The sequence below is a fragment of the Rousettus aegyptiacus genome, unplaced genomic scaffold (genome assembly GCF_014176215.1).
Source record: "Rousettus aegyptiacus isolate mRouAeg1 unplaced genomic scaffold, mRouAeg1.p scaffold_m13_p_12, whole genome shotgun sequence".
Classification (NCBI taxonomy): Eukaryota; Metazoa; Chordata; class Mammalia; order Chiroptera; family Pteropodidae; genus Rousettus; species Rousettus aegyptiacus.
In genome coordinates, this window is record NW_023416287.1 from 84151611 (window position 1) to 84163797 (window position 12187).

General features: G+C 38.6%; 1 protein-coding gene and 1 non-coding gene across 2 annotated transcripts; one reads left to right on the forward strand and one right to left on the reverse strand.

The window, feature by feature from the left end:
- The first annotated feature begins 1076 nt into the window (after nucleotides 1-1076).
- On the forward strand, nucleotides 1077-1195 carry LOC118610197. Its single transcript, XR_004953849.1, has one exon. It is a non-coding gene; the product is annotated as a 5S ribosomal RNA (ribosomal RNA).
- An 8895-nt stretch (nucleotides 1196-10090) lies between these two features.
- MC4R (melanocortin 4 receptor) lies at nucleotides 10091-11596 on the reverse strand. The gene has a single exon (XM_016155734.2). It carries the CDS (start codon nucleotides 11173-11175, stop codon nucleotides 10177-10179), a length of 999 nt encoding a protein of 332 aa, XP_016011220.1. The 5' UTR covers nucleotides 11176-11596; the 3' UTR covers nucleotides 10091-10176.
- Between the last annotated feature and the right edge of the window lie 591 nt (nucleotides 11597-12187).

Below are 12187 nucleotides of genomic sequence, written 5' to 3' on the forward strand. Positions count from 1 at the left end.
GATAAACTGTAAGAGAAAGGATTGCATCTAACTATTGCCAAAACATATGTGTTTTGTCATCGACTACATTAGGTGAGAAATCTCAAGGGAAATCTAATAATAGCAAAATTTCCCAGGGAGACTTATTGGTGCCCTGGATTGACAGGAAGGAGACCTGTCAGCTGGAAGAAACCGGACTGAGCAGTAGCCGAACTCCGTAAAAGAAGAACGACTTGGGAAAAAGAGATGTGAAGAGCTGAAGGCAACCCCTTTCATGACGTAGCAGGGACTTTGAGTATGGAACACCTATGTAAAAGTGAGTTTCACAGGCATCCAGTTGTTTCTTCCTGAATGATAAATATTTTATCTGAAACAATGGAAAAGAATATATTTTTTTGTTGGCAAATACCCTGGTGATACCAGCCCTTATGTGGAAAGGATCATTTTTTTCTCTTTATGTTTCTGTAAAAACAACCAACTAACCAAACAAACAAAATGAAAGGAGAAACATGACCCAAAGAGTTTATAATTTTTCCCTCTAAAGAGAGGGATAAAGGAATGAAACGGCCGGTAGTAGTAGCGGCCACCAGGAGCCTACAGAGATGCTTCTGTAGGTGCCGACTCTCACTGTTTCGTCCTCCGTCTTTGAAAGGACAGTGCCAACTCTGCGGCCCTCAACCATTTGCTGATTGGAGAATGTGGGCTTTAGGCCAAGGAGAGCACTGGTAATGGGCACCACACTGAAAGGAACGCAACAAGCAAACCTCTTGGGCTATACTCTGTTTTTCACTGCTTTAATGTTTCATCCCCCTGGGATTAGAATAATCGAATTAAGAGCTGGTGTCCCACATTTTCTCCATTGTTAGGTTAAATTAATCCACATAGCCTTGTTTCATGCGGTTCCCTGAAGTGTTCTCCACTGCAGCACTGCCTGCCAAGTGATGTGCCATCCCATTCATTTCGTGACCCCTCATGGGCATTTATGTGTGACTTTCTTCAAAAACTGGTAGACCACTGGGAAGAGTCTTTATTGACATTTCCCTGGTTAATGGACCATTCCTCCTCTTAAAGAGTCACTTTTTCTAAAATCAAAGCTGGTCTATGGCCATGCCACCCTGAATACACCCGATCCCATCTGATCTCAGAAGCTAAGCAGGGTTGGGGCTGGTTAGTACTTGGATGGGAGACTACCTAGGAAGACCAGGTGCTGTAGGCATAAACAATAAGGGATTGTAAACTGACAAGATCCTTGCTGTTTGTGAGGTCAACCAAGGGTTGCCTCACCTAAAATAAAATAAAATAAACAAAATAAATAAAAATAAAATAAAATAAAATAAAAATCAAAGCTGCCTGGTCATAAACCCCAGCTGGCACTTATTTTCCAGATCTGCGATGCCTCTGGACACCCTCTGCTAACCAGGCTTCTGAGACACTTCCTCTTGGCAACCTGTGTCCCCTTGTTTTGAAATTAATGACAAAGCAATTCAGTGTTTCCACAGGGAGCAAAAAAAGAAGTATAACAGTTAACAAAGCTATTTCAGGATATTACTGACAAATGAAATAAACTCATCTCAACTGGCCCACTTTCCACACCTCTGGACACCAATATGTGTGTGTGTTGTGTGTGTGAGTGTGCGCGCGTGTGTGTGTGTTCAACGTCATTCATTGGAGTTCTCTGTATATATTTTTTTCGTATTTTCCTTGAAAGACAAAGGACTCTTTATTATTCAGTATTTAACTCTACTTCAGTCTCTCTGAATTTGATCATCTATCTTCCTTTCATCTAAAATAATTACATAAAATTACAATAAAATATGTAACAAAACATCTAAATAAAAATGTAACAATATTATATAAGAGCAATTAGCAAAGTGCCACATGAAAAAATCAAGCAAAAATAAACATCCATTATGACTTCAGCTGAAGTGGTCTCTATGCTAATAAAAAAAAAAGAGATAGTAAGGTAACCAGAGCTGATTAGGACTTAGTGGTGGTGGGTTGTTGATCCCTCTGCTCCCATTTTAGAGGAGAATTTTAATAAAAGAGCAATTAAGCCAGGATCTGATCCAGGTACATTCCGCTGTCAGTGAGTGTGCCTAGGCCTTACTGATGTCACTGTTCCCTGGTGAGAGCGCTGAGTTGTCATCTGCCCTCTGGAGTGTGAGATGTGCTGGCATTTCAAACTCATCTGCTGGTGACTGGGAAGGTACTATTCCTAAGTAGAGCTCCTCACAGAACTCCGTCTTGGCATAACTAAAAAAAAAAAAAAAAAAAAAAAAAAAAAAAACTCAAAAGAAGTCCATCATATATAGAAAATTATGGGAAAATGATTTCGCTGTACTATTGAAAGTTTTCAGCAAATAGTATTTTCAGCCTCTTAATTTGTATTGGTTCTTCGCCTCCGCATATTATTTTCCTCGAAGCTAATGCGTTTTGAGAAAATTGTCCCTTAACACTGAGCTCCATTCTATTCAGTATGGATTGTTAATAGGAGTCTGCGCTATTTCTGTGCTCCCACATCTTGATTTCTATATCTTCCTATGAAACCCAAAGCATCTGGTATCCGTTTCAATATTTTACTGGAAATTGGCTCTTCCTCTCATGTTTTCTGTTTTTCATCTCTTCATCAAAAACCTTGGTCATCTTTGTGGTTCCATTCTCAAATGAAATATGCTACCTCTCTAGTTGGAAAACGTTCTGAACATCTTTCAGTTCTTTCTTTACCGAAATGATTAACAACTTATTCCTTAAAATTCACTCTTTCCTTGGCTTCAGATGTATTGCCCTTCCTAGTTTTTCTGTTGCCTCTTGATCATGACTTCATGGACTATTCCTTTGTCACCAAGGCCTTGAATACAGCTATTGAAAGGGTCTCCAATCTTAGCTTTTTGTCTTCTTCATCTTTTTTTAAAATTCCTTTTTTTCTTCAGTCATCAAACAACTACTGAGCTCTTCTTATATACAAGCTTCATTTAGGGGCCAAAGGAAGGACACTGGATATATTTTAATGATAAAGCCAACAATATATCCTGATGGACCCAAAATGGAGTGTAAGACAAAGAATAATTAGTGATGACCAGAATTTTGGTCTGATCAACAAGAAGGGTCTAGTTGTCATGGGCGGAACACTGAAAGAATTTTGGAGTGGAAAAACTAAAGGTTCAAAATAGACTTGTAAATTTAAGATTTGATGTGGACAAAATGCCTACATCCCCCTAAAATGCATGTGTTGAAACTTGAATGTTGTGGGATTTGGAAATGAGGGGTCTGAGTGGTAATCAGGTCACGATAGTGGGGCTCCCGAGATGGGATTAGTGTCCTTACAAAAAGAAGAAGAGGGCCGACTAGCTCTTTCTCTCTCTCCACCATGTGATAATACAGCTAGAAAGTAGTTGCCTGACACCAGCAAGAAGGCTCTCACCTGAACTCGCCCTGGCTGGCACCTTGATCTTGGATTTCCCAGTCTCCAGAACTGTGAGAAATAAATATTTGTTGTTGAAGCCACGCAGTCTATGGCAATGTGTTAGAGCAGCCTGACTAAGAATTTATTTTAGAAAGCCAAGTATAGTTATTCCAAAAATAATTGACCTGATTTGAAGATATACATTTTGGAGTCTTCAGAATAGTGATCGTATTTAGTGCTTTATGATTGGTTGAAATTACCAAGGGAGTGAGTATAGCTAGAGAAGAGAATAGAACAATATAAAGCCCTGAGCTGTGGGAGATCCAGCTGTTACGTGTTTGGGGGAGAGAGGAAGAATCTTCGAAGGTGGCTGAGAAGATACTTTTTAGGTACGAGGAAAGCCAAGGCTATTGGTGACTTGCGAGCCAAATATAGCAAAGAAGAGGAAGTGACCAACAAGTTAAAGTTTGTGTTTAGTCTAAATCAAATAAGAACAAAACCGATGACTGGATTAAGTAATTGGAAGTATCCTGGTCATATTAGTAAGAACAGGTTTTGTGCAGTGATGGGGATGACAGCCTCACAGAAGTGACATTAGGAGACCACGAGAGGAAAGACTCGCAGGGGCCCAGACATGCTGCGGAATCGCTCAAGTGTATCTCTTCCACTCTCTCCATTCATGCTCATGACTCTCAAATTTAGATGTACATCCCCGACTTCCCCATGCCTGGTTTTATCAAGAAGCCCACCAAAGCCGAGTAAATCAAGCATGCTCACGTCTTCCTATTTTGCCTAAGAAGAATTATGTCTCCAAAGGAGTCAATTTTCTGTCCACATCTCTCTATTGTATACGAAAAGGCACAGACATTTGTATCAGGCACTACGTACCTGATCTTTATTCAAAATCTCACTGATTTCATTTAATTTTGGAGTGAAAGTGCAAAGTTTTGAGTTTCTGTTCCAGAGAGAATGGTGAAAGCATAGAGTAAAAACAAGGAGTAATATTTGGGTCAATGAACACTTCAATTTTAGCCATGTTAAATTTTAGATAGAGATGTGGCATTGATGTAGAACTGTAGAGATGTGATTGATGTCTTAGCAAGATTAGAGGTAGTGCACAGGTGAAAATGTATAGATTTTCTGTCTAATATTAATACTAAGTAGCTAATTGCTATATAACTAATAGGTAAAAATTACCTATCCAGAGCACAAATTTCAACGTTTATAAATTATGTAAATGAAATCACAAAAAGAACTACTCTAAAGGCTTCTTGCTTTCTTCTTGAATAAAAGAACTTGGTAAAAATATGATTATTACCTATTATTTTAAGTGAAATCTCCAGGATATTGTGAGATTTATATAAAGTCTGTATGTGTGTGTGTGTGTGTGTGTGTGTGTGTGTGTGTGTGTTTTTAACAAGGCCATTTTGAAACTTTAGTACTACAAATATAGCACCTTTAAAATGAGGAGTTAAACTTTTTGCAAATAAAATTTTAGCCTAAGTAATATTTTCCTCACATGGAATTATGAACAAATTTATTGTCATATATTTACTCTTTAATTTTATTCAGTGGTGGTTTGAATTTAAGGGTGAAATTTCTCACACTGTTTGGGATGTTAAGTTTAGAAATCAAACCCTAACAGTGTCATTGCAGCTGAGCTTCATACAAAACCTCATTGAATGGTTCACTGATTGAGTTCTTGAATTTTTTCCACTTGGCTTTATTTGTGGGGCTTCCAGATGTCTCTTGGCAATGAAAACACTGTTAATAATTGTAAACTAGGATTATTAATTTTATTAACCCAGGGCCAGATTCACCCATGACTATTATAGATCAAAACTATTCTTTGCCCCCTAAAAGTGGCAACATTCAATTGTGCTAAGAACTCTGTATTTCTTCTGTGCAAACATAATTTTGCATATTCTCTCTCACTAAGCACATTACACAATAAATGCATTGTATTTATTTAATTTTCATGTAATATTAAATATCTACAGCAGAGCATATATCATATATTTCTGAGTTGTGGAGCATAATATTAAAGCATACCTTAAACCTATTATTCAACACAAGTATTAAAACATGACTGAAACTATTAAAACAATTTGTGTCTTCTTACCCAATCCTATCCCCTACCTTCCCTGATTTTTTGTTTTTTGGATTGTTCAAAATTTCTTTAAGTAATAAAGATAGGAATTTATTTTTACTTGCTTTGCCTGCTAGAAATAAATGAAATCCTGAAAACAGATTTGAATGGATTCCTGTTTCTTCGCAACGGGAAAGTGAGAATATCCATGTCTGTATCATCATTTAACCTCTCCTAGGATTTAGGCTCTGATGACCTTTTGAGTGTGATTTGTTTGATCACTGCAGTAGTAGATACTTACAGTGACAGCACAGTACTAGATCTATTAAAATCAGTTATCTAATTTTACATTATTTAATATTTATGAATGACCATATAGTGAGGCGATGGATATTATCATCTGCATTTCAAAATTCAGAGCATAGATGCTTAGGAAAGTTAAGTAACTTGCCCAAAGTTCAAGAGCTGGCAAATCTGGGATTTGAACCCACTATTCATAAAGTTCATAAAGTAGTAGAAAAAAGTGCACAAAGAGCATAAAATGCATGCTTTATGTTCTTTCTGCTCATATATTTACAATATGTGATGGACTAATAAAATAACTGAGCATCGAGATGTAACTATACATTTATTTCTTATGGTTTTTTTCAAGGGTTTGCCTTTAATATTGGTGGCATCAACTTAATTTTTTTTTTGTACTAACACTTAAATTTATGGCATAAAGTTTAATGAGTATCAATTAATCTTTGAAGAAATGGGCTAATTGGTTATTTCATGTTGGGCACATTATCTTTCTGATTAGCCTTTTTCAGTAATTTGGTGACAAATTACTTTTTTAGAACACAGGTATGCCTATGTACCTACCTTGTTTACAAAAAAAAAGGGTCAAACTCAGGGAAATTACAAAATGTGACTTAAGAAAAGTTATATAATTAAGCCCAAGGCTTTGATATGTTGAGAGTCTGAAAAATATAAAAGACAGAAAAACTAATCAATCTTCATTCATGCATGGGTTTATTTACTTTGTATTTTTAAAAATACTGATAATTACCATTTTTGAATACCTATATGTATTAGGCACTGTTTTGTGGAACTTTACATCCTTGATCTTATAATTACCTTTCATTCTTTGAAGATTCCCATCAGATAGATATTATTATACACATTTAATAATAAGAAAACTAACCGATGAAATTTCACAGCTAAAAATTGGTGTAATCAGAATTCGGTGCTAATTCTTTATGACTGGGAGAACTACTTGTCTACAGAAGAAGGTTCTTAAATTTTGGTACAGAAAAATCTGGAGAGGGCGTCTGAAGCTGGGTTTCAGGCTTCAATGCTGCCAGGTGACATGAGTCCATCTTCCTGAGCCTGCCTAGAGGGCCAAATGAGATCCTATTTGAGATCTGCTCTCATTCAAAATTAACGTCTTTCCCATTAACTCTTTCCCCCAGATCACTGGTAATTTGGCCATTGCATTGCCATCTTTCTGTTGTAATGTTTATGAGTGCTTTAAAAAAAAAATAACCAAATTAAAATATGTTCATTGTAAATTTAGACAATAAAGAAAGTAAACATGTCCCTTGATGTTATCACCCAAGGAAAATGACTACTGATTGCTCATGATTTATGGAAAGTGGTATGTGGATGGTGTGTAAGTAGATTGGCGACACTTTCTTTAGATAGTCGGTATCACACTAAATATTCTGTTTTGTGTATTCCGTATAACATAAAACAGAAGCTGTACTTATATGTTATTAAATAATTTTTCAACAATTTTAAAATAATTTCAAAATAGTTTGGGCAACAGGGACTTTTTCGAAGCAGGCAGGGGACACATGGGACTATTTGGAATTTGTGGCACAGAGTCTGAGTGTGAAGCTAGCTGCTCAGTGGACACAAATATTGTATCCGTTTATGCAAATTGTGATTACAACTTTTAAGTTAACAATAAGTCTTGAAAATCACTCATTTCACCAGTGACAAATTATTTCTAGTATATCTGGTAAAAATTTCTGGTAAAAATTTCAATGCGAGTATCTGATGCCAATGATCAGCTCCCTCTGGAGTATGTATTCCTGACCAGCATAATTCAAATACTAACAAATCACTCTTAATGAAATATTAAAGGATAGACACATATATCACACTATTTATACCAAAGTTTTAAATTAAAAAGTTAATTCCCGTGCCTCAGAATGATTTGAAAACTTATGCCCACACAAAAATGTTTATAGCAACTTTGTTTATAATTGCTAAAATTTAGGGGCAGCCAAGATGGTCCTCAGTAGGTGAATACGTAAATTAGCTGTGTCACATCCATAGGATGAAGTACTATTTAGTACTAAAAAGAAATAAACTACTAAATTATGAAAACATGTGGTGGAATCTTAAATGCATATTACCAATTGAAAGAAGCCAACCTGAGAAGGTTGTATACTGTGTAATTCCAGCTACATGTCATTATGGAAAAGGCAAAACTGTGGAGAAATGAAAGGAACACTGGTGGCCGGGATTTGTGTGTGTGGGGGAGGGGGCAGAGGTAAATAGGCAGAACATAGAGAATTTTTAAGGCAGCCAAGCTATTCTGTATGACACTATCATGGTGAATACATGTCATTATACCTTTGTCAAAACGCATGGAACGTACAATACTGTAAGTGGAAGCAATGTAAAGTGTGCACTTTGGGTGATAAGGACGTGCCCTTCTGGGAGAATCTCAGCTTAACTGGAGAAAGAGGAAGTGACGTAACATTGCTATTTGGAGAACAGGAAAAAATGAGGAAGGCACAGGTTTAGCCCTTAAAGAAACTGAAGCCGAATACTGAGTATGGGCATGCAGGGGACCCAGCTGCGGGGGCCAGGGCGGGTTCATGGCTAACACGCACCCTGACACTTGTCAAGGTATGATGAAGACAAAGGCGCTGGTTTCCTCCAGTGGGAGAAGTGGGCCGGGTCTAAATGAACAAAGTGCATCCGAAGTGACACTTGAAGGAGAAATACACACGCTGGGAGGACAGCCACCACAGACGAGGGGACATGCTTATAGCTCCCTTTCTCGTATCTATCGTTCCCGAGACTTCTCACGCTCCCACACGAAAGAAGGGACAGGAATAGAAGCGAAGACAAAACGCCATCTGTGTTTAGCTGCAGCTTTGGGCTTTGACTGTTGTATCTGTCTGTATTAAAATCCTCTCACTTGTTTTTGTGTCGAAATAGAGGAGTACAGTGAATCGAACTTTCATTTGTAAACTTTAGCATCCCCATTGTATTTAATCTAGTGTTTTCACATGAGTGCCGGAAGTGTTTCTCAGGACGTGTCAATATGTAAAACATTTAGATTTGAATTCAGAAATAACCTTCGCATGCTTGTTATCTCTGCCCATAAACATTTGAAGATTCTGTACATTAAAGGATAGTTTGCTGATAATCTTCAGCTTAATATATATTTTCTCTCTTTATTTTAAAGGACACATGAATTGGAAAGTATAGATTATGTTGCCTACTAGCCCAATCCGTAGGATTCTTTTTGGAGCAAGGTTAAGTATTTACTCTTCAAAATGTGGTTGTAGAAGGTGAATTTATGTCAGGTCGCCCTCTGGGGTTCAGTAAGTGCTTAAAATGTATCGGCATCAGAGGTTCCCTGCCTTTAGGTTTTTACAAATTTTACCCGTAAATACTTACGCAAGAGATTTGATATTTAAAGTTAAAAATCTTTTTTTTGTTGTTGCTAAAGTTCAAAATCTTGATAATGAGTAATTACACTCGAGTTCAAAAAATAAGCAATCAGTGAACAGCAAGTCACTTTCATGGGAAAAGTGAAAGAACTTCACACTAATAGTATTGCTCTTTAGAGACTGGAAGCTGGGTCCCTCGGAGCACCACCTTTTCTGGACAGTTCAGCAGATGCTGGTTCCTGGTTAAAAGGGTCAGAACAAGCTTATTCTCTGTTTTTATTAATGATGGTTGCAGATAGATTGGTATCAGGAACTTTATCTTGACATGTCAACAGGTTTTTCCAGAATGCTGTAATCCCAATAGCTGCTTCCCCCACCTCCAAACTGGCTTGCCTGTGTGGAAAATCAAACTGTTTGCTTGGGCAAACTAGTCTCTGTGTCTTTGAGAAACACACAGAGTTTTCTGACTCAAAATCTCACCTTTTTTTTTGTTCCCAATAGGAACTTTTTTCCCCTCTCAACAGGAACTTCATTTCTGTTTCTTGCAAAGGGAGAATGAACACATTAAATTACTTAAAATTTCAGTTGAGTTTTTGAATGGCTAAGCACCTCTTAATTTTGAGAGTCAAATCTCTTACATCTCAATGTCGTATAGTGTAATATAAGAAACCACTTGTTAGAATATATCTAATAATTCCTATGTTACTAAAACAAGCAAGGTATCAAATCCTCGTGAGTTATAAGAAAGAGACATTGTTAAGCTTTTAATAAGCACTTTCTTTGTAAATCCACAGGGTCTACAAACTATAATATGGATTAACATCGTACAGCCAAAGGGTAGCATGACATTAAGAATATACAGAGACTAAGCTTTTTTATGTCCAAAATCATAAATTTAAATTTTTACAATAGATATTCTCAACCAGTGCCCTACACAGAAGAAAGAGCTGTTGCTGAAGCACACTGTTCAGGTTGTATAAGAATGAAAAAGTCTCTTATGCATGTTTTTAGCATCTCCTCTGTCCCATTTAATATCTGCTAGACAAATCACAAAGGCCTCCCAGCAGATAGCAACAGATGATCTCTTTGAAGGTTTTCCTCAGTTCTTGGCTCCGGAGTGCATAAATGAGAGGATCGATGATGGCATTGCACATGATCAGTATGAGATATAAGTTAAAGTGAGACATGAAGCACACACAGTATGGATTCTGGGGACAAGAGATGTAGAATATCAAGTGAAGGAAAAATGGGGCCCAGCAAACAACAAAGACCCCGATCAGGATGGTCAAGGTAATCGCCCCCTTCATGTTAGCGCCTTGGCGGATGGCGCCGGTGCCCGGCAGCACGGCGATCCTCTTAATGTGAAGCCTGGCCATGAGGAACATGTGGACATACAGAGAGGCCATGAGAGCCAGCATGGTGAAGAACATGGTGATGAGGCAGATGATAACAACACTACTGTCTGAATAAATGATGAACAAAACGCCCGAAACCGTGCAAGCTGCCCAGATGCAACTGATGATGATCCCGACCCGCTTAACTGTCATGATGTTATGGTACTGGAGAGCATAAAAGATAGTAAAATACCTGTCCACTGCGATTGAAAGCAGGCTGCAAATCGAAGCCAACAAGGAGCTACAGATCACTGAGTCAATGACATTATCAATATTCACTGTGAAACTCTGTGCGTCTGTATCTGTGCTGTTTAACAGGGTGATGACGATAGTTTCTGATCCGTTTGATACGCTCACCAACATATCAGCCACAGCCAGGCTGCAGATGAAAAAGTACATGGGCGAATGCAGATTCTTGTTCTTGGCTATTGCCACGATCACCAGGATGTTCTCCAACAAGCTTATGACACCCAGGGTCACAAACACCTCGGGGGAGACGAAGAGTTGCTCGTAGCACCCTCCGTCCGAGTAGCCTTTTCCGAGGGACTCAGTGGCATTGCTGTGCGGTCCGTGGGTGCTGCGGTTCCGGAAGTGGAGAGAGGCGTGCATTCCCCGGGGACGAGTGCAGTTCATCCTGCCCCAAGTGGGTTCCGATCCCCTCCGACCTGCTGTCACCTCCTGGGTCAGTGACTTTCTCCACGTCTCTTTCTGTCCGAAAGTTATGAGGCTAAAACTGGCATGCCTGTCCTGAGTAAATGTCACGTGCTCCGAAGCTTGAAGTGGAAGTGTCTAGCCTCTTTCAGGTACTGCTCTGATCACCATCACTTTAACATCTTTGGCTTCAAAATGCTTAGTCTCAGTCAAAAGCAAAAGTCTGCTGTTTGCTTTTGTTGTTGTTGTTGTTGTTGTTCTCACTTCCACTTTAACTTTAGTCTTATGCATTCAGGTCTTTTCAAGATAATTTTCCTAGTAGTGGCTGCCGTGCCATTGGGAGACGAATCTGTGTGCACATGCTCGCTTCAGCTGCCTCTCAGAGGTTCGCAACCTGAAGCATTGCTTTGAGCGTTAGTAGCTGCTGCTGATTTTTATGGTGTGTGGAGGGAAGGAAATGTTCGGGGTGGCCCCTCCTCTGCTTCTTTTTGACCAATCCACGTCCTGTGGACGACTGTGAGACACCGAGGGTGTTTCAGAGAGACGAACTGCAGGGCAGCACGGATGCAGATGCAGAAGCTTGACAATCGGGGAGGCGAGCAGGATGTGAGAGAATGAGTTTCTCCTTTCAAGTTTTCAAGGGAAACAACTTGGTCCGTAAAGGGCATTCTTTGATAGCACAACAGGTCATCTTGAGGCACCAAGTTTATGCCTGCTTAGAAAAGAGGTGTGTGTGTGTGTGTGTGTGTGTGTGTGTGTGTGTGTGTGTGTGTTTCCCTGAAATAGGTACACTACTTTTTTGGCCAGGATATTGAATTTATTTACCCTTTAATTTTTTTTGAATTGAGAATCCAGGCAGCACCGTTTCAATTTAAAATGCTCTGAAACATAGGGAAAATATTTGATAATACAGGAGACTGTGCTATAGATGAAAGAATTATGTAGGTTGCTATAATTTATCAAAAAGCTTGAGAAGGGGTTCATTTCTTATGCA